Source organism: Heterodontus francisci, chromosome 38 (genome assembly GCF_036365525.1).
Source record: "Heterodontus francisci isolate sHetFra1 chromosome 38, sHetFra1.hap1, whole genome shotgun sequence".
NCBI classification, from domain to species: Eukaryota; Metazoa; Chordata; class Chondrichthyes; order Heterodontiformes; family Heterodontidae; genus Heterodontus; species Heterodontus francisci.
In genome coordinates this window covers 41,383,903-41,411,895 of record NC_090408.1, presented here as the reverse complement: position 1 = coordinate 41,411,895, position 27,993 = coordinate 41,383,903, and the positions used below count along the sequence as shown (strand labels likewise).

The 27,993-nt window shown below is 46.4% G+C and overlaps 1 protein-coding gene across 2 annotated transcripts in view; it reads right to left on the bottom strand.

Moving 5' to 3' along the window:
- The window catches only part of LOC137352565 (A disintegrin and metalloproteinase with thrombospondin motifs 7-like), a 190,888-nt gene that overhangs the window by 40,119 nt on the left and 122,776 nt on the right, over positions 1-27,993 (bottom strand). For both annotated transcript variants that reach the window (XM_068018208.1, XM_068018209.1), the window contains exons 17-20: positions 11,213-11,339; positions 9,791-10,004; positions 4,927-7,494; positions 755-907 (exon numbers count right to left, since the gene is read on the bottom strand). In XM_068018208.1, the coding sequence (XP_067874309.1) occupies positions 755-907; positions 4,927-7,494; positions 9,791-10,004; positions 11,213-11,339 (3,062 nt within the window). The remainder of the gene's footprint in view (positions 1-754; positions 908-4,926; positions 7,495-9,790; positions 10,005-11,212; positions 11,340-27,993) is intronic.

Below are 27,993 nucleotides of genomic sequence, written 5' to 3'. Positions count from 1 at the left end.
GGGGAGTGTTATGGTGTAGTGTGGGGGGGGGAGTGTTATGGTGCAGTGTGGGGGGGGGAGTGTTACGGTGCAGTGGGGGGGAGTGTTATGGTGTAGTGTGGGGGGGGGAGTGTTATGGTGCAGTGGGGGGGGAGTGTTATGGTGCAGTGTGGGGGGGGAGTGTTACGGTGCAGTGGGGGGGGAGTGTTATGGTGTAGTGTGGGGGGGGGGAGTGTTATGGTGCAGTGGGGGGGGGGAGTGTTATGGTGTAGTGTGGGGGGGGGAGTGTTATGGTGCAGTGGGGGGGGGGAGTGTTAAGGTGTAGTGGGGGGGGAGTGTTACGGTGTAGTGGGGGGGGAGTGTTATGGTGCAGTGGGGGTGTTACGGTGCAGTGGGGGGGGGGGAGTGTTAAGGTGTAGTGGGGGTGAGTGTTACGGTGTAGTGGGGGGGGAGTGTTATGGTGCAGTGGGGGGTGTTACGGTGCAGTGGGGGGGGGAGCATTACGGTGCACTGGGGGGTGTTACGGTGCAGTGGGGGGGGGGAGTGTTACAGTGTAGTGGGGGGTGTTAACGTGCTGTGGAGGAATGAGATAACATCAAAAATAGTAAATGTAACTTAACACCTAGAGTCCTTCACTGTCTCAAATAAACAAACAAACTGTTTGTCCATTGGGATTGGGATTATTTCAGTGGGGAGCAATGGGTCCATGACATAAACTATCGCACATCTCGCTTTGCATTGAGCTGGAGTTACTGAAGGGAAATGGGGGACTTACTTTGCTCCAGTTGCCCACACTCCACGCAGAGCAGGGTCTGATGTAGCATCTCCGGGCTGGGACCGGCCTCTTGGTCCTGTTGCAGTCATTGTCCGAACCTGTGCTGCAATGCACTGTTCTCCATATCGCTCCCATTCCACAAGTCGTGGAGCACTGCACAACACATTGAAACAGTTATTGGACTCCATTCACACTAATTACACCCCTATACATGGGTTTAACCACTGTCAGTGGGAAACTGAAGCATTGGATTGGGAGCCCGTTATAAGCCCCACATTGACGTCAGTGAATAGTAAAATTGGCCAGGATGTAAAATCTTCGGCTGACTTAATCCATCAGTATTCCAGTGGCAGGGTTATGTTGAAAAATACTTGAAGGAGAAAAAATTGCAGGAATATGGAGAAACATTGGGGAGTGGGCAATAGAACCAAAAGCAACATGAGGGAAAGCTTTTTTACACCGCTCGTAGTTATGATTTGGAATGCACTGCCTGAGAAGAAGATTCAATTGCAACTTTAAAAGGGGAATTGGATAAGCACATGAGGGGAAAAATAAATTGCAGGACTATGAGGAATGGGCAGGAGAGTGGCACAAGCTAAATTGCTGGCATGGGCTCAATGGGCCAAATGGCCACCTTCTATGCTGTAACCATTCTATGATTCTAACTGGATTGCTCTTCAAAAGAGCTGGCGCAAATTCAATGGCCTCCTTCTCTACTGTACAATTCTATGACTTTATAGCATGAACTCTATCCCGCCCGTTTAATCTTCTGATAGAAAGGCCTGTATAAATTCTCCCTGATTCCCAAAGATGGTTCAACAAAACTCCAGAATTCTGACCAACTGAACCCCGTACACACTTTCCGACACAGTATCAGAAGATCACTGTGTCACCCTGTGTCACCCAGTCTATTCACAAATGTCCAGCCCTTTCCCCAATCAAATATCTACCCAATTGATTCTAACATCCGTTGCTGGTGTCACTACTTTTTTTTAACAAAGGTTGGAAAAGGTAATGGAGGGTTTCAAAAAAAGCCAAGAAACATGCCTGAATAAAGGATCATAACCAAGGGCACTATTGCCAAGGTAACTAAATGACGTTAAATTCATTTCACTGGATTTTTGGATTTTCATTAGTGGATGGGATTCCACAATTAAATTGGACTTTCTGTGAAAATTGAAACCTAATGGTCTCGCCTAACATATACAAAAAGTAGTAGTTCCAATGTGAGTGCAGTGGGACATAAACGTCTCTTGACTTTCCCAATATTTTAACAGTTGCATTAATCGGAAGAAACTCAAATTTATTTTTGTAGAAATTTGCCTACTGCGCCTCCAACTGCCCAGGTCAAAAGCTTCGGAATACCCTCCCTAAACCTCTCTGCCTCTCTCTACTCCATTACCATGCTACTTAAAACCACCTCTTTGACCACACTTTTGTTCGACATTCTAATATTTCCTTCTTTGGCTTGGTGTCCATTTTTGTCTGATTACATTCCAGTGCCTCGGGATGTTTTCTTATATTAAAGGTGCTATATAAATGCAAGCTATTATTGTCCTCAGGCCAATGAGTGACAGGCAACAAATGCCGATTTTTGCCAGCGACATCCTCATCTTGCGAATGAATTAAAAAATGAAAGGGGTAGAGAAAGTTAGGGATAGCGAATGTGAGGGGCAGGCAGAAGCCTGGAAATGAGTGCACACAGTGACTGTTCTATGGGAGCTGCTCGGGCAACTAAGGCACCAATATGGCCGGTAGGAAGAGCTCACGCACAAATGGCCAGAATTGCATCGTCTGCACTATTGGGTAAGGACCAACATGAGGCACCCATGCCCAAAGCAGGCGTTAGATCCTTTGTATATGCAAATCAGGGGTCCGAGGTCTGTTTGAGGATCCCCTTCTTCAGCCAGCAGAACTGAAAGGTCATTGATCTAATGCATGAACTGTTTCACTCTCCCCAGATGCTGCCAGACCTGCTAAGTATTTCCAGCACTTTCTGTTTTTATTTCAGATTTCCAAATTCCGCAGCATTTTGCGAAGTCTTTTTTCACCTGAAAAAATTGAAAGCAAAATTATCTTTAAGGAAATGAGAAACCATCTAAACCCTTGCTCTCTGAAGTAACACTGCTGCCAACAATTGAGGCCTCAACATCTGGATTATTGGGCAGGGCTGAGCGGGTGACATTATGATAAGGGTGTGTAGGAGGATGATTGTTTCAAGAACCTACAGCATTTTAAAATGTGTGCGTGTTGTCACTTTATTCCATCTTGGTTTATCACATCTCTCCTGATCTTTTCTATCTTGTCGGTGAGGTTCTCTTTGGATCTTGCTTCACTCCCTCAGTCTCAGAATAAAAATTTACTGCTTCCATGTTGCTGGGTTTTTTTTGCAGAGTGAGAGGGGGTTTGGAAAGTTTGTGAGGAGTTACGTTATAAGACTAGATTTTGATGGCAGCTCGGGCTGTCCAAATGCACCTTTAGAAAACTCGCGCTTGTACCTTCAAATACTGAAAGTACAGGTTAGTGTTTACAGAAGCTTTTGAGAGACAGTGAGCTTGCTTTGACAAGCAATTAGCCTGAAAAGAAAGAGATAGTTTGTGATGTTGATGGATGTCTGATGAAGCACTGAATCGGTGAAATCACTTGTTTACGTACAGAAAGACAGATGTTTCTAGACATCCCACTTGCTCATGAAACATAGGAACAGTAGGAGGCCATTTAGGAAGGATGTGAGGGTCCTTGAGAGGGTGCAGAGGAGATTTACCAGAATGGTTCCAGGAATGGGGGATTTTAGTTACAGGGTTAGGTTGGAAAAGCTGGGGTTGTTCTCCCTGGAGCAAAGGAGTTTGAGGGGAGATTTGACAGAGGTGTGGAAGATGATAAGCTTAGATAAGTTAGACAAGGACAAACTGTTCACATTAACTGATAGTCCAAGGACAAGGGGACACAGATTGAAGATTCTGGGACAGAGATGCAGGGGGAACGTGAGGAAGAACTTTTTTACACAGCTAGTGGTAATGACCTGGAACTCGCTGCCCATGAGGATGGTGGATGGGCACTTGAAGAAAATAAACTTGCAGGGCTACGGAGACTGAGTGGGGGAATGGGACTGACTGGATTGCTCTGTGCATTCAATGGGCGAATGGCCTCCTTCTATGCTGTAAATGACTATGACTTTAGTTCATGGCTGATCTTGGGTTAACAAAAACCTATCAATCTCAGATTTAAAATTAACAATTGATCTAGCATCAACTGTTGTTTGCATAAGAGAGTTCCAAACTTCTAGTACCCTTTGTGTGAAGAACCGTTTCCTAATTTCACTCCTGAAAGATCTGGCTCTAATTTTTAGACTATGTCCCCAGTCCTAGACTCCCTGGCCAGCGAAACATCCCAACTCCCCAACTAAAGGAAACCCAACTAAACTCACCGATCTAGTTTGTTAAAAAAATTGAAACCTATTGGGCAAATAAATCAACCCAGTGTTTGTGGACGTAAAGATACATTTTTCTTCGTTCAGTCCGTCATAGAAACCTGTCACAACAGCATGATGGGAAGCCCCGCCCATTTAGTGGTCTGAGCCTCAGTACCGTACCCTTCCCCTCCACCCACTGTGAACTGCAGGCAGAAAGTGGATACTCCGGGGCAACTTGTTGGCTCCAGAATGGCGTGATGGTGGACAGCCTTGAGGCCAGCACAGCCCAGGACAAGGTAGGATGAGGAAGGTAGAAGAGGGATATTTAATTATTAACAAAACAAATATTGCATCTGTAGAGGAAATAATGATATGCTGAGACATTGTGTTCATGAGACTAGGCTTGTATTCTCTGGAATATAGAAGGTTAAGGGGTGATCTGATTGAGGTTTTCAGGATTTTGTAAGGATTAGATAGGGGAGATAGAGAGAAACTTTTCCTGCTGGTGGGCTAGTCTAGAATAAGGGGACACAACCTTAAAATCAGAGCCAGGCCATTTTGTTTTGCTAGACAAGGGTATTAAGGGAAATGGAGCCAAGGCAGGTGGATGGAGTTTAGATGCAGATCAACCATGATCTCAGTGAATGGCAGAACTGTTTTGAGGGGCTGAATGGCCTCCTCTTGTTCCTATGTTCATTCTTTGATTTTAAAAAAAACATCTTGAACATTGCTGCTTGTTGGGTTAAGCTCTGATACTTGCCTCACTCCAGTTTCCAACCACCCAGTGAGCACTGGATTCTGCATTTATCCCAGAGAACGGGTTTGTGGTTACTTCCTTCATTGAGCTTGTTGGAGTCGCATAAACTTCCAGCCTTGGCTTTGACAAAGGGTTGTGACTGGAGACAGCAGGGAAATGCAGTTCAGGGGTTGCCACTGGCCAGTTGCTTACAGTAGCTCTTAGGGAGCCATTCCTGATACCTGAATTAGTGCCTACTGGATCAGTTTTACCAATTATCGCAGTGTGCTCATCAGTTTTGTGCCCAGAATGTGACTTTGTTAAAGCAGTTGTTCTTGTTCCCTTTGCAGCTACATTGGAATGAGCTGTTGTTGTGATCGCTTCTGGTAGCACCAAAATGGCAGTCCAGGGACTGCCCACAGGGAGAACAGTGGCTGATTGTTGAGTGCTCTTTGTTAATGTCAGTGACGTACTTAAATGCGAGGTAGGTCTTGGTGATGCAGCTGCTGACAGATAAGGACTAGAGATGCCTTTAGCAGAAGAGGTAGTAGTTCTTCTGGAGCTCCTTTCTACAAATTTTGTTGATGGGGCTTCCACCAACCTTGTCCTCTCTTGACGTGGATGTGCTGATGTTGGTGAACTTCTTGTTGAGAGTCTAAACTGTGGAGGCACTGTATGAGCAAATGAATAGCCAGAATGCGTCACCTTAATTGACTGCAAATTGTTTGACTGGATTCCCTCAGTTGTACTCCGTGTTTGCAGTGGAGAGTCCAGATTTTGTGGAACTGCAGAAGTCACTGCAGATGTTGATCCTCCCAGTGGCTGACTTGCTTCTGGGAACACCAGTGGCAAGGATGTGGCTGAAATTGGCGTCAAAAACAGTGAGGTTTGCGTTGAAGGAGAATTACGGTGGGAGTGCACATTTGCTTGGTCATTATAATCCTCAGACTCTCCTGTTAGTATCACATTTCCTGTTAACCCCAAAGAATTGTCTAAACTACGCCACTCTGGAGTACTTGGCATAGTTTGTCCTTGCTTCGCCGACCAATGTATCACTTCCGAAGCAGGAATATCATTCGGATCAATGAAGACCAAAGGTGTTGGAGTTACAGCACCAGTGATAGAAGTGAGATTGCCAAGGTTTCCCCAATAGTTAGGGTTTTTATTAACAGTAACATCTGTATTTCTAGTATTGATGTTAAGGTGTCGGTGTTGATGGTCATCAATATGGACCAAGTCACTTAGTTTATGACTATTGCTGAATGTGAAACTTGGAATGTTGGCTTTCTCACTTATAATCTCATGCTCATCATTTTCAACTCTTCTCTCTTCTTCCAATGGATTTGCCTTCACATCACCCATATTCTCCCTTGATTCTATCCTCCTTCCTTGTTCTCCACTGTCTGAAGGATATGTATAACTTTCAGCATCTTCATGACGTTGACTGTCCTGCTCACTATTGTTTGCACCACGATCACTGGTGTGGTGATGGTCAATGTTCTGTTTGCCGACGGGATGCTCCCGCATCCATGTTTCTGAAGTATTGGGAATGTTTACGTTGTTACTTGGTGATGAGGTAGTCATTATTATTGATGGGGAGCTGTGGTAATGAGAACTGTGGATCCTGGTCACGTTATGAATGCTCCTCTGATCATCACTCGATGAAGAATGTGGAAATGTAATTTCCTTAGCACTGTGCATTGTTGTATTTCGAACAGGCAGCAACTCATCGTCCTCGTATAGTTCTCCTTCACCATCTTCACTGTCAGTGTCATACAATCTACTTGGAGTAGCATCTGTTACTCTGAGATGCTCAGTAGGATGTTCTTCACTAAGCTGAATATCCATTGAGTTTGTTTCTGAGGTAGAATTTATAATCTGATTATTTTTTGCCTCTATTTCCTCCTGGCTGTAGGGTTTTTCTGTGGCCGTGGGCCCTGAATGAATGTTCTCCGATTCATCTGGCCCTAATCTGTCATCTAAAGTGCTATCCCTGCTTTGGTCAGGTATCTTCTCCCAAACATTGTTTGAAATGCTATTTGTTTCCAAATGTTCTTCTTCGTGTTTAATGTTTTCATCTGTCTTCTCTTCCTCTTCAACATCGAGCCTGTCTTCTGGATCATAGTCAAGGTCTTCATGGAAGTTGATGAAGTTATAATCATAGTAAAAATCATCTACAAAGACATTTGTTTTTGAGGAATCCTTGTCCTTGCTGCTGTCGACAGTGAAATCACCTTCAATGATATGATTGTTTATCTTGTTATCTTCAGATGGATGTGGCCGGGGAGTTTCTGGATTGAGATTGGATGGATGAGGGTTGGGCATGTTAACAATTTGGTTTGAATTGTCTTCTTGAACTGTCCTGCTGGGGCCAAAGTTTAGATTGAAACCCACCTCATTGTATAGTTCCTTGCTGGAAGCTCCACTGCCTGACCAGTCATGTAGCGTGAAGCTTGTCTTATGCAGGGGGCAAGGGTCGAGGTGGCAGTGGCTTTTTGCAGCCGGCTTCACCTCAAAACTACACGTCATGTTGGTGTTGTTCAGACAGAGGACGCTACGTCTTCTTACTCCTTCCCCACAGGTGACAGAGCACTGTAAAAAAAAATGTTAAAACCAAGACTTAAAACCTTTGGCATTAGTTATGATTTTCCAGTCATATTCACAAAAGAAAAACTCAAGGACAGAAAATTCTGGAGGAAAAAAATCTTATTTCAAACAATTCACTGGGAATGAATGCAGGGCAATATTCTTGTTGGCCTTTTGTGTGTATTTCTATCCAAAAAACTTCTGTAAACAAAGGTCACCAAATTGTGCAGCAAACATGAGGTAATGGAAAATAACAGTGCCAGTATCGCCTGGGTCTGTCACAGTGAAATTAGACACAGAGTAAAGTTACCATGGTCAAATAATTGGATAGCTCTTTCAAAGAGTTGGCACAGGCATGATGGGCTGAATGGCCTCTCCCACCAAACCCCCTCCCCCACCAAACCCCCTCCCTCATCAAACCCCCACACCAAACCCACTCCCCCACTAAACCCCATCCTCATCAAACCCCCTCCCCCACTAAACCCCCTCCCTCATCAAACCCCCACACCAAACCCACTCCCCCACTAAACCCCATCCTCATCAAACCCCCTCCCCCACTAAACCCCCTCCCTCATCAAACCCCCACACCAAACCCCCTACCTCATCAAACCTCCACACCAAACCCCCTCCCCCATCAAACCCCCTCCCCCACTAAACCCCCTCCCTCATCAAGCCCCCACACCAAACCCCCTCCCTCATCAAACCCCCTCCCCCACTGTGCCATTGATTCGACATAATACTATGTAGTTTGGGCATTTTAAAATGACTTAAGAACTGTACAGCTTTAAGACAAAAATACACTGCAAAGTCAGGCAATTATTAAGAACTGGCTCAGCATTAGTGCTGACAAATCTTAGTCGCAACATAAAACATGCAGAGTAATTGGAAGTTGCTCTGTGGATTGTCATGGAGTTTGCATATATTTAAAAGCATGATGTCCGTCCTCACTCCTCTTCAGCATCGTTGTGTCCTATAACAAGGCTCGTTAATTCCTGACAGGTCCTGTTGTATGATTGCCTTTAAGAGTGATGGCTCTTTAAGATCTTAGTATGCTAATGAGCGATGTACCAGGATGCAGTCATGTGACTGCATGCCAGAATCACTCTGCAACTGTAACACCCAGCGTAAGGTTCTGTAAATAGTTTGCTCCGTACTGTACATCATCGTTTAGCTGTAATAAACCTGTTTGAGATCTTCAACCAACTGGACTCCACGCATCTCATTTATGTTGCATCAGACAACATAAAAAACTCATTACAGGTGAGTAATAATAATAATAATAACAATAATAGGTGCAAACTATAAAGTCACTGCCTATGTCCTTCACTCACTATACTAGCTAACGGGAGGAGATCACATAAATGTTGCCCCCGCTAGCAGTGAGGCAATAACAAAAGTGCAGTTAGACCGTGTGTCTCACTGTTCCCAACCAGCGTCTTAGCACTGACTCAGAGCCCTGGATAGCAGTGTTCGTCCAAAACCAGGAACAGCAAAAGCACCTTCTTGGGTATTTCTAAAAGGGTACGGTAGTGCAGCGGTTATATTACTGGTCAGCGGCCTGGCCTTATAGCCAAGCAAACACAGGTTCAAATCCCACCATTGGTAGTTGGAGTATCTAAATTCTGTTTCAAACAGCTGGAAATAAAAAGCTGTTATCAGTAACAGTGATCACAAAGCTGTTGGATTGTCAATAAAAACCCAACTATTTCACTACTGCCCCTTTAGGGAAGGAACCATGCCATATCTGGGCCTATATGTGGCTCCAGTCCCACACCAATGTGGTTGACTCTTACTTGCCCGCTGAAGTGTCAAACCGCTACAGCATTATAGGAGCACCTCACAAGACGGACTGCAGCGGTTCAAGAAGATTCACCACCGCCTACTGACGGGGAAATGGGGATCGGCAGTACATGTTGGCCTCGCCAGCTACACCCACATCCAGAGAATAGATAAATAGCAATCAGACCAACAAAAATAAACTACAGTACGTTAAAGCTATTTGTTTTCTAGTTACAGTTTGATTGCTTCTTTTAAGTTGGTGACCTGCCCAGTGAGACTGTCCCTTTAAGAAAGAGCAACAAGAGCTTCTAAGGTTTCACAAGCACAACATTTATGAGGCTGCTACAAAACAAAGTTTAAAGGGTCAGGTCAGCAAGACGGAGCTAACTGAAACCAGACTCGAGTAGCTTGAGACAGACATTTCCTTGTTGACCTAATTGGCTGTCAATCATTACCTATGTCTTTTTAAAAAGCCTCCTGCCTTAGGATGATTGCCCTGACATTTAACCTTTGACCCTCTCACCTCTGACCAGCTGCCCATGCTCCAGTCTGACGGGCAGGGGATCTCCCTGTTGCAAGGGCTGGTGGCTTCAGGCTTGGGGATATGTTGACATTCGGAGGCTTGCAGAGCTTGCTGCTCATCCAGTCCCACGCTCTGGATGCAGAGAGCCGTCCTCTTCATGATTCCTGCTTCTCCACAGGACGAGGAACACGCCTGCCACTCTCCAACCCACCACCTGAGAAAATAAAGACAGGCCTCAGAGGGAAATCCAGGCTGCAGGACGTTACCTAGAAAACAACCGGTACCCAATTTCACTCTCCTCGTAGGGGGTTCTACCCTCAGGGAGCACATACCCAATATTCAGGTGCATGCTAACCACACTTTTCAGTAACAGCACCAACTTTGCCCAGTGGAAACACCCTTGCCCAAGTCAGCAGGTTATGAGTTTAAGTCCCATTCCAAGAAATAGAGCACAGAATCTAGGCTGGCACTCTGAGTTGTAGTGAGGGTTGTGTGGAGGGGGTGGGGGTGGGGGTGAGGGGTTGATTCTGAGTGCTCTGGCCTGGGCTCAAAATGGAGCACGTCGCCTTATTGTCCCTGTTAACACCAGTGATGCGGCCTCCCGCCAGGTGTCTGAAGCACCCACCTGTTTGAGGCCATGGGTACTGTATAATATGGAAATTGGGGTCCTGTGGTGCAAACAGGACCTGATTGTATTTCAGGTAGGACATGGTCTGAGCTTGTGCAGTGCTCACTCCGACCAGCCCCCCAGGTGCTGGAAGGGAAGAAATTGCCGAAAGAGTAGTGTTCAATTATTTTTGCAGTCCTCAGAGGAACTAATTGGATAGCTCTTACAAAGAGCCTGCATAAGCATGATGGGCCGAATGGCCTCCCTCTTTGCTGCAAGGTTCTATGAATGATTCTAAGGTAGCTAATAGAGTGTGCAGACAACAACAACTTGTGTTTATATAGCACCTTTACTGTTCCAAGGCACTTAACAGGAGCGTTATCAGAAAAAATTTGACTGAGTTACAGAAGGAGGTGTTCGGACAGTTGACTGAAAACTTGGTCAAAGAGGTAGGTTTTAGGAAGCATCTTAAAGGAGGAGAGAGAGGCCGAGAGGTTTAGAGAGGGGATTCCAGAGCTTAGAGCCCAGGCAGCTGAAGACACGACTGCCAATGGTGCAGCAGTTAAAATCAGGGATGCTCAAGAGGCCAGAATTGGAGGAGTGCAGAGATCTCGGAGGGTTGTAGGGCTGGAGGAGAATACAAAGATAGGGAGGGGCGAGGCCACGGAGGGATATGAAAACAAGGATGTGAATTTAATAATTGAGGCTGGGAGCCCACGTAGACCAGTGCGAGCATAGCAGACTAAGGTTCGGAATGAAATAAGTCTTCTGACCAATTTTTGAGGAACGTTTGCCCTCAGTGATTAGATACTGACCGGGCTGGGCATGGCTCAGGGTGGCAGCTCCTCTGCTTGTCATCAGGTCGAGTAATGAGGTCGCAGTATTGCTCTTCGACGATTCCTGCAATCTTCTCCAAACAGTGCACAATCTGTCTCTGAACTCCTGGGAGCAACATAACAAGCAAGAGTTTGTCAGTTCCGAAGAAGGGTCACTGACCCGAAATGTTAACTCTGCTTCTCTTTCCACAGATGCTGCCAGACCTGCTGAGTGATTCCAGCATTTCTTGTTTTTGTTTCAGATTTCCAGCATCCGCAGTATTTTGCTTTTATTATAACAAGCAAGAGGTCATTCCAGAAACTACAATCTTTGAAATGTGCCTCAGCATGTTAGACATTGAGCGTTTGCAAACCACTGTACACGCGAGCCAATCACTTGGAGGGATACCTGCAATTAGCCACCTGGCATTTTGTTATCTGAACAGCACAACATCAGTTACCAGTTGTAATGGGCCCTCCCCACCCCTCCACTCTCCCTAAGGGGGTTACAGAAATTACCAGATAATTGACAGTGTTCCAATACTCTGTCTGACACAGAGAGTTTTCAGCTTCTGATTGGCCTGTTTACATCATTGATTCTCACACTGGGGTCCATTGGACTGCAGCGGTTCAAGAAGGCAGCTCACCACCACCTTCTCAAGGGCAATTAGGGATGGGCAATAAATGCTGGCCTGGCCAACGACGCCCACATCTCATGAATAAAAAAACAACTCTCGCCTCTGAGTCAGAGGTTGTGGGTTTAAGTCCCACTCCAGAAACTTCGAGTGCAGTTCTGAGGAAATGCTGCAGTGTTGGAGGTGCTGTCTTTCAGATGAGCTGATAAACCTTGGCCCTGTCTGCCCTCTCAGGCCGATGTAAAAGATCCCACTGTGCTGTTCCCATGGGAAAAAGGGACTTCTTTCCTGGGCCCCTGGACAACATTTATCTCTCAGTTATCATCATTATCACATTGTTGTTTCTGGGATCTTGCTGTGTGTAAATTGGCTGCCACATTTCCTACATTACAACAGTGACTACAATTCGTTGGCTGTAATACACTTTGGGACACTGGAGGGCGGGAAAGGCACTATATAAATGCAAGTCCATTCTCTTTCTTTTAAAATGTCTTAAGCGCACTGACTATTTCGAGCAGTTTTGGTACTTACTGAATTAAGAACTTCACTTATTTCAGGCAGAGTCAGGTCTTTAGGCACCTTCAATCAACGATTTGCACCGGTAACTACTGGAGTTGTTTCATTTTTATGACCTATTATGGTTTTACCATCCACTGCATACAGCAGTTAAATTGTGTTAACACAAACACACCCGCTAAAGGCTGTGGGGATGTAGCTGAGGTTTAGGAGAGATGAGAGAGGAAAACTTAAATAAACCATGACTATTCTGGTATCAATAAAAGAGAGAGACAACAAAGGATGCAATGGAGAAAGAACAGGGAAAACAAAGTCAGTTAAATCAAATTGAAAGCTTCAGTGAACAAATCCAGGTGGCCTGTCTCAATTCCTGCGTTCCAGGACTTAGCACACTTTAGTCTATTGTGCAAATATTAACATTCCTGCAAAGCAACCATCAGGAATCACCTGAATCATCGAATACCTGACTGGCTTTCACCAATGTCGTGTTTGCAATTTATTATCTGCCAGTATTTTATTCCTTAAGAATCTGTCTCCCAGAGGACTTGAACCTTCAGTAGTTCCCGACAGATTGCAACTTGATTATGGTGTCCAATTTTGGTCACTAGGGCACAAGGGGCGATTTTCAGGCCCTGGAGGTGGTTTAAAGGACAGCCATGAGACTGATGCCTCACGCCAGAAGACTGGAGAAATACTGAAGAAACTGGTGCTTTATTCAGCTGCAGTATTTTGACCAATTTTGGGCACCACACTTTAGGAAGCATGTCAAGGCCTTGGAGAGGGTGCGGAGGAGATTTACCAGAATGGTATAAGGGATGAGAAACTCAATTGTGTGAAAGACTGGAAAAGCTGGGATTGTTCTCCTTAGCGCAGAGAAGGTTAAGAGGAGATTTAATGGCGTTGTTCAAAATGATGAGTTGTTTTGATGGAGTATATCGGGAGAAATTGTCTCCAGTGGCAGAAGGAATGGTGACGAGGTCACAGATTTCAAATAATTGGCAAAAGAGCCAGAGCAGAGATGAAGAGAAATGTTTTGTTGACAGTGAGTTGTTGTGATCTGGAACGCGCTGCCTGAAAGGGCGGTGGAAGCAGATTCAATAGTAACTTTGGAAAGGGAATTGGATAAATACTTGAAGTTGAAAAAAATTGCAGGGCTATGGAGAAAGAGCAGGGTAGTGGGCCAGTACAGGCTTGATGGACCAAATTGCCTCCTTCTGTGCTGTAAGATTCTATAATGCATCATGCTTAGTGTTGGTAGCAGCACAAGTGTTTAAGGAAGATATAAAGCACTCCTCCATCAGGTTTGTAAGAGAAGCTGTTGCAAACAGCTGGGCACAGTAGCTGTTTTCTGCTAGCAATGAGAACACCATACCTGGAGACATAAACTGTGCTGGACAAATTGTTTATAACGGAGCCAGACTAATGGACATATATATATATTGAAGAACATGGGAGAACAATCCTTTCGAAGACCATTGGTTAGATTGACCCCTGAGATGAGAGGGCTGTCACATGAGGAGAGATTGAGTAGAATGAATCCATATTCTGTGGAGTTTTGAAAAGTGAATGGTGATCTCATTGAAACTTACAAAATTCTTAGAGGGCTTGGCAGAGTAAATACTGAGAGGCTCTTTTAAACATTTAGGACTGAGATGAGGAGAAATTTCTTCATTCAAAGGGTTGTAAATCTTTGGAATTCTCTACCTCAGAGAGCTGTGGATGCTCAGTCATTGAGTATATTCAAGACTGAAATTGATAGAATTTTGGACCCAAAAGGAACCAAGAGTTATGAGGATTGGTGGGAAAGTGGTGTTGAGGTAGAAGGTCAGCCATGATCTTATTGAATGTCAGAGCAGGCTCAATGGGCTGAATGGCCTTGTCCTGCTCCTATTTCTTATGCAGTGCAGTTGACTGCAGGTCTTCCTTTGTTGGGAATGTGGGGGGGGGTGGTTTGTGGGTAGTGAGGGGGTTCTGCAGATCTGCTGATGGGTTACAGATCAGTGTTCAAGTGAAGTTGGGGGTAGGGGCATTGGGATAGGAACTGGTCTTGAGTATTTTCTGTATTATACAGCACAGTTGGCATCCTTCCATCTACGAATGACGGACACACAGCAAACAATCCATTTCGGTGGGGTGTCTTCTCTTGGTGCACCTTTGCTAATGGCTCTGAAGGCCAACCCTTGAGATGCAGGTTCTGTGACAAGTGCCGCACGTGAAGCTGCCAAGTGACGCTGTGAGTTGTTGTTTTTGACGTTGGCGCCTGTTGCCAAGCTGCTGTAGCAACTGGTCATCGTGGTAGTGCACAGGATGTGTTGCCATTTCCCTCATCACCAGCTAGTGACTCCCAGGTGCGATAGTTGACATTTAGGGCCTTCATGTCATGCGTATAAGCATCCTGAAGCGGAGCTTTGGGCTCCCCACTGGTCGTCTGGCCCCGACTACCTCACCATACAGAAGGTCCTTGGGTATGTGACCGTCTTCCATCTTGCAGGCATGTCCGATCCACCAAAGCCACCTCTGTTTGATTAGTGCCAACTCACTTGGGAGTTCTACCTTTGAGAGGACTGCCATATTTGTGATTTTGTCCTGCCGGGATATACCCATAATGCACCGCAGACAGCAAAGATGGAAATTATTGATCTTCTTTTCCTGGTAGCTGTAGGTGGCCCATGTTTCACAGCCATACAGCAAGGTGCTGAGAACACAGGCCTTATAAACCATCAGCTTGGTCCTAAGGGTCAGCTTGGTGTTATCCCATGTGCGTCTCGCAAGTCGGGCAAAAGTGCCAGCTGCTTTCGCTATGTGTGTATCAAGCTCTGCATATACAGCCCTGAGCATCAGAGGAGACCAGATCCCAGTGCAGAATGCAAAAGAGGGACAGCAGTGCTCAAAGCTCACTCTCCCTAAACAGCAACTATGCCAGTGATGAGGGTAAAAGTGCCTTACTGAGACGCCAATAGCCTTTGAGCTCCCTCAGTTAAAAGGATCAGATCTGAATTGCAATTACACCAATACAGTCACTCCCTGTTGCCCAAACAATGGAGGGATTGTGTGTGAGAGTAAAAGGAATTCCACAGGCTCCTTTTTCTCAGATCCTGGTTTATTAACAGTCTCAACAATCTGCCTCTATCACATGATGTCATCCTTTCAGGATCCGTCTCTAACTGTAAAGGTCAAAGGTTGAAGCATACAAAGCCCAGGTATTGTCAGAGGTCATGAGTCAACATGCCACATTTGACATGGGCACATTAGAGCTCTCCAAGGTTGATAAACCCTTTGAGATTATAATTTAAATTAGTAATCTGTAAATTGAAGAAATTCCATTACTTGTCACCTCTGACCCATGTAAACTTGCTAATGAAAGTGCCTGGAGCTGAAGATTTGGAGATTTGTTGATGGATCTGAAAAAGGAATGCCAAAGCAAATATCAAAGATGTCAGAAAAAAACAGCCTTTCCACAAACTATATCAGAAAACGAGCAAGAGTACAAGTCAGAGGAAGTCACATGATGGCAAGTTAATTACAGATAAGGAAGGCTATTCAGCTCACTTAATTCATATATCCAGAGAGGTTCTAACGTCTCCACCTGGAAGTTTATTCCACATGTTGATCACTTGGTATGTTAAGCAGAGTTTCCTGACGTCAATCCTAAAATTATCCATCTCTGGTTTGAACTTGTGTCCCCAGTTCCTCAGGACATGTTCGATGCCAATATCATCACCCTCTATAAAAACAAGGGTGACCGCGGTGACTGCAACAACTACCATGGAATCTCTCTGCTCAACATAGTGGGGAAAGTCTTTGCTCAAGTCGCTCTGAACAGGCTCCAGAAGCTGGCTGAGCGTATCTACCCTGAGGCACAGTGTGGCTTTCGTGCAGAGAGATCGACTATTGACATGCTGTTCTCCCTTCGTCAGATACAGGAGAAATGCCGCGAACAACAGATGCCCCTCTACATTGCTTTCATTGATCTCATCAAAGCCTTTGACCTCGTCAGCAGACGTGGTCTCTTCAGACTACTAGAAAAGATCGGATGTCCACCAAAGCTACTAAGTATCATCACCTCATTCCATGACAATATGAAAGGCACAATTCAACATGGTGGCTCCTCATCAGACCCCTTTCCTATCCTGAGTGGCGTGAAACAGGGCTGTGTTCTCGCACCCACACTTTTTGGGATTTTCTTCTCCCTGCTGCTTTCACATGCGTTCAGGTCCTCTGAAGAAGGAATTTTCCTCCACACAAGATCAGGGGGCAGGTTGTTCAACCTTGCCCGTCTAAGAGCGAAGTCCAAAGTACGGAAAGTCCTCATCAGGGAACTCCTCTTTGCTGACGATGCTGCTTTAACATCTCACACTGAAGATGCCTGCAGAGTCTCATCGACAGGTTTGCGGCTGCCTGCAATGAATTTGGCCTAACCATCAGCCTCAAGAAAACGAACATCATGGGGCAGGATGTCAGAAATGCTCCATCCATCAATATTGGCGACCACGCTCTGGAAGTGGTTCAAGAGTTCACCTACCTAGGCTCAACTATCACCAGTAACCTGTCTCTAGATGCAGAAATCAACAAGTGCATGGGAAAGGCTTCCACTGCTATGTCCAGACTGGCCAAGAGAGTGTGGGAAAATGGCGCACTGACACGGAACACAAAAGTCCGAGTGTATCAGGCCTGTGTCCTCAGTACCTTGCTCTATGGTAGCGAGGCCTGGACAACGTATGTCAGCCAAGAGCGACGTCTCAATTCATTCCATCTTTGCTGCCTCCGGAGAATACTTGGCATCAGGTGGCAGGACCGTATCTCCAACACAGAAGTCCTCGAGGCGGCCAACATCCCCAGCTTGTACACACTACTGAGTCAGCGGCGCTTGAGATGGCTTGGCCATGTGAGCCGCATGGAAGATGGCAGGATCCCCAAAGACACTTTGTACAGCGAGCTCACCACTGGTATCAGACCCACCGGCCGTCCATGTCTCCGCTTTAAAGACATCTGCAAACGCGACATGAGGTTCTGTGACATTGATCACAAGTCGTGGGAGTCAGTTGCCAGCGTTCGCCAGAGCTGGCGGGCAGCCATAAAGACGGGGCTAAAATGTGGCGAGTCGAAGAGACTTAGCAGTTGGCAGGAAAAAAGACAGAGGCGCAAGGGGAGAGCCAACTGTGTAACAGCCCCGACAAACAAATTTCTCTGCAGCACCTGTGGAAGAGCCTGTCACTCTAGAATTGGCCTTTATAGCCACTCCAGGCGCTGCTTCACAAACCACTGACCACCTCCAGGCGCGTATCCATTGTCTCTCGGGACAAGGAGGCCAAAGAAGTGGGGGAGGGTGGGGGTGTGCAGTGGGTGATGGATGAATGGGACTTTCTGCAAGTTCGGATCCAGGCAGCAGAGTTTTGGATGAGCTCGGGTTTATAGAGGTCAGTATTAAGAAACTTCAACAGTGTTGAAATTCCACAGCGTTAATATGTAATTCAGTGCTAAAGTCTGAGCCGAGCGTTCCCTTTTCCAAAACAGCGTGTACAGGGACTAATGTTCCTGAGCAAAAGGAAGTTCACTTGTAGGTTCAGTATACCCAAAGCACAACATTCTCAGCTGATAGTTAGTCCTGCCAAGGAATTTCATCTCACAAACTCCAGACTCCCTCCTGTTGACAAGTCCATTGTGGTTCTCAGGGGCTGTTCTCTGCTGGTTTTCTACGCTAAGCTCGTCCATCACCTCATTCAACATCTTGCCAACTCTCAACTGCACTTAATCTGCCATACATCCAGTCACACACACACACACGCACACGCACACGCACGCACACACTCGCACGCACACACATGCACACACATACACACACATACACACGCATACACACGCACACACATGCACACACATACACACGCACACACACATGCACACACGCACACACATACACACGCACACACATACAACGCACACACATACACACACACACACACGCACACACACACACACACACACACACACACACACACACACGCGCGCGCGCGCGCGCACACACACACACGCACACGCACGCACACACACGTGGGCTGGATTTTAAGAGCTTGCCGCCACTCTTGGCGGCTGGCGAGAAAAATGGTGGTCTGTGCATGTGGATCGTGCGTCTCTGAGCCACCGCAATCTATTGCGCGGCAGTTCATTTAAATACCTGGGTCGGTTCCCCCCACCCACCCCCCACCCCCTCCACTATCACATGGGGGGGATGGGCTGTCCGACGCCAGCAATAGTGCCAGCTGCCTGTGCGCAGGTGCTGGCGCCAATTTTAAAGGGCAGCCAGCCCTGCTGGTAGATTTAAGTTTTTAAAGAGACACCCCCCCCACCCCCAACTGTTGCAAACAAAATTCTAATGCCCCTTTCCCACCCTCCCAATAACAATAAAGTTAAGAATCTGCCCTTCCCTTCCCAAAATATTTACTTTACAAATATGACCTGCCCCCACCAAACTGTACAAAGTTCACAGTTCATGCCTTCCCACCATCCTTTACACTTATGACGATTATTTGACCCCGTTTCCCCCCACCCCCCCGCCACCGCACTAAAAATCCTAACTCCCCCGGCCCCCTATCAGTGTCACACCCGCTTTCCCCAGACTGCAGATCGCGGCGAGCCCGTAAGATGGGAGGTAAGTATATTTCAATGTACTCCTGGTGCTCATTTCATATGCAAAGCCGAGTCCCGTTGCCCAGCAGCGGGGTCTGGGGGCACCATGGAGCCTCATTGCCACCAGAAAGATCAGGCCCTGCCTTCCTGGGCCTCCGCCAGAATGACCTACCAGGACTTCCCCCCACCCGCCCGCCCCCCCACCCACACCCCTTCCCCAACCCAGCTACGGAGCCCGACGTCGGTAGCCCAGTAAAATCCAGCACACACACGCACATGCACACACAGACACACACGCACACACACACGCACAGACACACACACACACGCACGAGCACACACACAGCCACACACACAGACACACACGCACGCGCACACACACACGCGTGCACACACACACACGCGCGCACACATGCACGCACACACATGCGCGCACACATGCACGCACACACACACGCGCGAACACACACACACACACATGCACGCGCACACACACGCGCGCACACATGCATGCGCGCACACACACGCACGCACACACGCGCGCACACATGCACACATGCATGCGCACACACACGCACACACGCACGCACACACACACGCACGCGCACACATGCACACATGCATGCGCACACGCACACACACACATGCACGCGCACACACACACGCGCACACACAGACACACACATGCACGCACACACACAAACACACACGCACACACACGCGCACACAAACACACACACAAACACACGCACACGCACACACACGCGCGCACACACACGCATGCGCGCACACACACGCATGCGCGCACACACACATGCACACATGCACACACACACGCGCACACACAGACACACACATGCACGCACACACGCACACACACAAACACACACGCACACATGCACGCACACACAAACACGCGCACACAAACACACACACAAACACACACACGCACACACACATGCACACATGCATGCGCGCGCACACACACGCACACACACGCACACACACACGCGCGCGCACACACACACGCGCACACACAGACACACGCGCGCACACATGCACACATGCACACGCACACACACACGCACACACACGCACATGCACACACACACGCGCACACACACACGCACACATGCACACGCACACACAAACACACACGCACACATGCACGCACACACACACACACGCGCACACAAACACACACACAAACACACACGCACACACTCACGCACACACGCACACGCGCACACAAACACACACACACGCGCGCACACACACACACACACGCGCGCGCGCACACATGCACACATGCATGCGCGCACACATGCACACATGCATGCGCGCACACACACACACGCACGCGCACGCGCACACACAAACGCGCACACATACACACACGCACACACACACGCACACGCACACACGCACACACACACGCACAAACACACACGCACACAAACACACACACACACCTATTCACTATGTGTACGACGCTCAGGCTCTTTTGAGTTGCTATGATACATTCAGTCATTGCTCCGGAGTCTTGGACTTCCACCTCCAGGAGCCGGGTTTCAATCCAGGCCGAGACTGTAGGGATCCAAATTCTCTCTCCCAACAGCCTCATGAACTTTCAACTTGGCAGATTTCCAAACAGCCTGTGGAAGGAAGCAGCCTTCGGCCCTGCAGCATCGGAAACAGCAGCTCGTGGTTCTGTTGTGACTTAGCTGGTTGGGAAGAAAAGGTAGATATTGAACGATGTTCCAGGGAGACTGAAGACATGATCGAAGTCGACTTCCTTTAAGTTGGCTGGGGAAGGCGAGGGGGCAGCAAAAAGAGATTATTGTGGAGAGAGAATTCCAAAGGGCAATGGGTGGCAAGCGAAAGAATGGCCATGATGGTGGGACAGATGGCATGGAAGACGGCCAATAAGAAAAGAACTTGCATTTGTAACACAACTTTCACATCCTCAGGAAGTCCCAAAGCAGTTTACATCCAATTAAATATTTTTTGAAGTGTAGTCACTGTTGCAATGTAGGAAACACAGCAGCCAATTTGCGCACAGCAAGATCCCAGCATTGTGGTAATGACCCACACCCTTTCCCAGCCTCTGTTCTTGCTTAAAAACTTAAATCTCTAACTTTGCCCTGCTTTGATGAAGGGTCACAGACCTGAAACGTTAACTCTGTTTCTCTCTCCACAGATGCTACCAGACCTGCTGAGTATTTCCAGCACTTTCTGTTTTTATTTCAGATTTCCAGCATCTGCAGTATTTTGCTTTTGCTTATAGCGGACAAACTGTTCACTGACTGGTGAATTGTTCTTTAATATAGAGCGCCCTGGAGATACAGGGGCATGTGGTTCCACTTTTCAATGGATCCCACAGCCTCCCATTAAACCTCAAGGATGACTTTTCCATGAAGCTGGTTACATCTCAATTTTATTTTAAGGTATGGTGCTGACAGAACATCTTTAATATAGTAAAGGGTGTTTTACAGGAGCGTTATTGAACAAAATTTGACACTGAGCCACATAAGGAGATGTCAGGATCTGTCCGAAAGCTCAGTCAAAGTAGGTTTTGTGGAGTGTCTGAAAGGAGGATAGAGAGGCAGAGAGGGTTAGGGAGGGAATTCCAGAGCTTAGGGACCCAGGCAACTGAAGGCACGGCCGCCAATGGTGCAGTGAAGAAAATCGGGGATGTGCAAGAGGCCACAATGGGAGGAGCGCAGAGATCTTGGAGGGTTGTGGGGCCAGAGGAGGTTAGAGAGATAGGGATAGGGTATCACACAGACGCAAAGCAATATCTTAAAAGTTATTTGTATTATCTAATCCCCTTGAATCTGACTTTCTTCAGAAAAAGAATTCAGCTGCCTTAGGGTTAACAGCAAGGAAAAATTGCAAATCTTTTTTTAAATCAATACTGAAAATGATTTTAATTCCTACTAAAGCAATGAAATCACAGTGGAGCCGGAAAATAGCTCCCTGCTCTAGCAATTACCCTACAAGAGGCCTATAGGGAGAGTCGAGCTACACTGGAATATAAATCGTACACGGAAGGTTACCAGAGCATCAAACAATTACAATTCAATCAATAATGTACCTTACAGTTTTTGTCTCAATCTCAGATGAAAGTCTCTACTGTGCCACCCCAGATCTTTCTGTCTTCTGCCACCAAGAACCATCTGGCTTCCCTGAGTGGTCTTGCCCAATTTGGGGCTGTGGGTCTCTGCTCATTAAGAACTAAACTGAGATCAATCAAGTTCATCTGCCTCGTCCACCCTCTCCGGTGGGTGTAAAATATCCCATTGCATTACTCAAAGAGTAGCAGAGTTCTCCCAGTGTCCTACCCAATATTTATCCCTCAACCAACACCATCTGGGCCATTATCTCATTGCTGTTTGTGGGAGCTTGCTGTGCACAAATTGTCTGCTGCCTTTTCTACATTTCAATAGTGACTACACTTCAAAAAAGTACTTCTTTGCCTATAAAGTACTTTGAGACATCCTGAGGTTGTCAAAGGCACTGTATAAATGCCAGTCTCTCCGCTCTTTTAATGCAGATGTTGACCAGTCTATATCAAATTAAAATCTCTGGTAAATATACGGACAGAGGAACATTGCACGGCCATATTTTGCATTTGCGGAGGAATATTGTCAATGGTAATTCCCGGGCTGATATGGTCCAGTTCAAAAAGTGCAGGAAGGAGAAATGCTGATGAAGCTCCCAGTCTCACCTGTTGGGGGAGGGGTGCTGAATGAAATGAGCAGATGGTCCTATTAGGATAGGAAGAGGAGGAAATTGGCCTCATCTGTCACAGGTATTATACAGCACCTTAACTGAACGGAAATGAAGGTCATGTTTTAACAGGTATTCAGTGACAGCTGAAAGTGGTCTGAGATTACATCGACTTGCTTAATGCCACTCCAGTGTGTTAGTGTTTTCAGATGGATGGATAATGCCTCAATAAACTTTAACTCCTGGGGATTTATGCAGGGCAAGTATTTTGCATTCCTTGTACGTGTTCCTGTGTTGAAGAATTCCTTTTAGAAATATATCTAGTGGAATATTTCTATTCCGACTGTGGCTCCTTCAATTCATTGAATTAGATATAATTTACAGCACAGTAACATCCAGTCAGCCCAACTGGTCCAGGCCAGTGTTTATGCTCCACGTGAGTCTGCTCCTGACCTACTTCATCTCTCCCCATCAGCATATTCTTCTATTCCTTTCCCCCTCATGTGTTTATCCAGCTTCCCCTTAAATACATCTATACTATTCATATCAACCACTCCCTGTGGTAGTGAATTCTACATTCTCACCACTCTCTGGGTAAAGAACGTCAGAACATTTTCTTTCCCCGCTGTTGATGGCTGTGAGGCTGTCGCTTCACAGTCAGAATCTTCACTGTGTTAATTGACACTGGAGTCGGTTAATCACAGGCCTGCTTCCTGTTCTCACAGCCTGTTCTATCATTTCCTGCCTCTTCCAACTAGACAATTGCGAAGCTATGCCTGGGGGATAGAAACCAGTTCTTTTTTTTTTATTCTTGACATACCGTGGTAAGTGGAAGGGCTGGAGGAAGCTACATAGTGGGTAAGGGAGCTCTGGAAATTCTGCCCTTGGAAGGGGTCAGGAAGAGATGGGTGAGGAGGGACCATGTTGCGTTGCCCTCTTGCACTAGCTCCTTCCTGAGGGGGAAGGGACTGCCTTGGTCAGGATCTCACTGTGCGAGGAACCGTAAGAGATAATCCCTCCACTTCATGTTAGTACAATCAGTTTTAGCAGAAAATGCACCATGAAATGCAGAATTCAGTAAGAAAAAGTGTATTAAATTTAGTTTATTTGGGAGGACTGGGGAGAAGTGGGTGAATTTTTTTTGTTCATTAAAGTGCAGGTCAAGAGATATTGTCAGCTTCCATCTAGTGTGAAACCAGTCCGACTGCAGCAGTATGAAATTACGCTTCTCGTTTATGAGACAAATGATAACTTCGAGGTAAATAGTGGCAAGTTATGGAAAGCTCTTTACTATGGACTCCCATCCACTCAGAAGAAAGAAAGAACTTGCATTTCTATAACGCCTTTCACTACCTTAGGATGTCCCAAAGCACTTTACAGCCAATGATGCCCATTAGAAGTGGAGTCACTGCAGAAATGTAGGAAATTTGTGCACAGCAAGATTCCACAAACCGCAATAAGATAATGAACAGATCATCCATTTTAGTGAAGTCGATTGAGGGATAAATATTGGCTTGGAAACCGGGGAGAACTCCCCTGCTCTTCTCCAAAGAGTGGCCATGGGATCTTTTACATCCACCTGACAGGGCGTGTAGTTAATAAAGTGCTAACTATGACAGAATCACATCTTTAGCACTGGATTAAGGGTCCAAGTGAGCTACGGTTTAACAAACATGCTGAGGCATGATGCCACTACACCCTAACCACAGGCTATTGTACAATGATAGCTATTCAAATTCTGGGCATGAGGTGACTACAGATCAACAATGACTGGGAACAGGGTAGCACTTCTTTCTTTGGCCTCCTTATCTCGAGAGACAATGGATACGCGCCTGGAGGTGGTCAGTGGTGTGTGGAGCAGCGCCTAGAGTGGCTATAAAGGCCAATTCTGGAGTGACAGGCTCTTCCACAGGTGCTGCAGAGAAATTTGTTTGTTGGGGCTGTTGCACAGTTGGCTCTCCCCTTGCGCCTCTGTATTTTTTCCTGCCAACTGCTAAGTCTCTTTGACTCGCCACATTTTAGCCCTGTCTTTATGGCTGCCCGCCAGCTCTGGCGAACGCTGGCAGCTGACTCCCACGACTTGTGATCAATGTCACAGGATTTCATGTCGCGTTTGCAGACGTCTTTAAAGCGGAGACATGGACGGCCGGTGGGTCTGATACCAGTGGCGAGCTCGCTGTACAATGTGTCTTTGGGGATCCTGCCATCTTCCATGCGGCTCACATGGCCAAGCCATCTCAAGCGCCGCTGACTCAGTAGTGTGTACAAGCTGGGGATGTTGGCCGCCTCGAGGACTTCTGTGTTGGACATACGGTCCTGCCACCTGATACCAAGTATTCTCCGGAGGCAGCGAAGATGGAATGAATTGAGACGTCGCTCTTGGCTGACATACGTTGTCCAGGCCTCGCTGCCATAGAGCAAGGTACTGAGGACACAGGCCTGATACACTCGGACTTTTGTGCTCCGTGTCAGTGCTGCTATTAGGAAAGCACTAAGACTCCTGCTGCTTTTAAGCAGCTGCACTAGCTATTATGCGACTCTGAAAGAACGATTTCGACCTCTCCATAATTCCTCTCTCCTTATCTTGCTGTTAACGAATTCCTGGCTCGGCAAGTATGCTAATGCATGTGAGACCCAACCAAAATATCGACTTGGTGCCAGAGGCAAAACAAAGCTTGAGATAGTTCACAGCTACTGGAGGTCGAAGGGGGGCTTTGGATTGTATAGCACAATAGTCACAACCTGAGTATGGGTCTTGACACTGAGCTCCAAACACAAACACACACTGCCTTACATACACTGGGACTAAAAGCCATTTGAGCTGAGAGTCACTGCAAGTATATTTGGCAGCACTCGGTTTCCAAACCATTTAAAATTAATCATTACATAAAGCCAAAAGCCTGAGGAAAGGAACATTGGAGAACAGCTGATTGGCTCTCCCGTTGATTTCTAGCTGCTCTTATTACTTTGTCAGCTCAACTAGTTTGTGCTGAGTCAAGGAAAAGGTCTGTGACTCGGGAGCGGGAGAAACACAGAATGTTGAGGGTACTGTTCTCACTGAGATCAACATAGCTCTCGTCCAGCTCCTCACATTGCTGTTTATAAGCTAACACTTCTTTGACTAAGTTTTTGGTCATCTGCGCTCCTCCCATTTTGGTCTCTTGTGGATCCTCCTGTTCCTTTACCCCATCATTGGCGGCCGTGCCTTCAGCTGCCTGGGCACTAAGCTCTGGAATTCCCTCCTTAAACCTCTCCTCCGCTCTCTCCTCCTTTAAGACACTCCTTAAAATCCACTTCTTTGACTAAGCTTTTGGTCATCTGACCTAATACCTCCTTATAAGGCTCATGCCAAATTTTATCTGAAAGCGCTCCTGTTAAATACTTTAGGATGTGTTACCATGTTAAAGATGCTACATAAATGCAAGTTGTTGTTATTGTGGAGTGTAGTGGAAAATTGACCCCTTCCATTTTAACTCCTGCTCCTTTTCGTCAAGGAGTTAAAATTTCCCCTATAGATGGGACCACTACTGTATCGCCCTATTAGAGCAGTTAAAGTACATTTGAATGGGGAACTAATTCTAAAGTAGAGTAACTTTGCTACATTTCTCTTGGGAGTTATACACTATCATTACTAGCCTAAGCCAAACCTGTTTTAGCTTTGTATTAAATGGAAGGTATTTCCTTACACCACTTGCTAATCTTGACGAGAAAAGGTGATAAACACTACACCGCTGACCACCCACAGCTATAATAAATGAGCCTTTATAGCAACAACCCCAGTGGAACTATGAGCTTCGGGTCCTTTTCTAAATAAAGGTTCAATGTACATGGGATCAAGCTCGAAATTGCAGGCCTAAGGATCGGACAACCAAACCAACAGCCTGAGGGACTGAATGCAAAATGGATCGAATCAGACATTTAAGCAGCGTTGAAACTACAATAATACTGGGGTTAATGTGTGGGCATTCTGATTGTTTCATCTCCTCACAGCCTCTTGCTTGTGCTGTTGGTCCAATCAGTTGTTATTTTTTAATTTTAATCCCGATTTTCTAATTTATTTTGCTACTTTTGTTTTTTTTTTAAATAGTTAAAACAGAAAAGCAAGACTAGATCTTGCAGTCAGGAAATTCCATTCCATATTGATCGACACATGCAATGGACATTTCGGGAAAATACTGAGGGGAAAAAATCCTGGAATCATTTAAGAAAGAGTGATGGGGAATAGCTGGAAGGATGGGCTACGATATTTTTCCCTGTTCATTCATGGGGATTTATTGCCCATCCCTAGTTCCCCTTGACAATGTGGCGGTGAGCTGCCTTCTTGACCCGCTGCAGTTCATCTGGTGCGGGTACACCCACAGTGCTGTTAGGGAGTGAGTTCCAGGATTTTGACCCAGCGACAGTGAAGGAATGGCAATATAGTTCCAAGTCAGGATGATGTGTGACTTGGAGGGGAACGTGCAGGTGGTGATGTTCCCATACATCTGCTGCCCTTGTCCTTTGAGTTGGTAGAGGTCGCGGGTTTGGGAGGTGCTGCCAAATAAATCTTGACAAGTTGCTGCAGCACATCTCGTAGATGGTACACACTGCTGCCACTGTGTGTCAGTGGTGGAAAGAGTGAATATTTAAGGTGGTGGATGGGGTGCCAATCAAGCGGGCCGCTTTGTCCTGGATGGTGTCGAGCTTCTTGAGTGTTGTTGGAGCCGCGCTCATCCAGGCATGTGGAGAGTATCATATTTTTGACTATGGGGAGTCAGGAGGTGAGCTGCTCACCGAAAGCCTTCCTCAATCTTATCTATCAAGATGGCGGTAAAAAAAACCATGGTGTGAATTCATTGGAACTTTTCTGTCAGTGTCTTAGTAATCAATTTTGCCTTGTGCTAAATCACTTGCTAACATGGTGAAAATAAAATTGTTCATGCCTTGCTGTTCATTATAAACTAATTATCACTAGACAAGATGTGTTAGTTGTTGCTGAAATTACCCCTATTATTATATTAGTGGAGGATGGGTCAGGAGTCCCATCAAGTCAGTTCCTTCAATCTGTTTCATCTTGGTCTCTACTCATTTATTTATTTAGAGATACAGCACTGAAACAGACCCTTTGGCCCACCGAGTCTGTGCCGACCAACAACCACCCATTTATACTAACCCTACAGTAATCCCATATTCCCTACCACCTACCTACACTAGGGGCAATTTACAACAGCCAATTTACCTATCAACCTGCAAATCTTTGGCTGTGGGAGGAAACTGGAGCACACGGCGAAA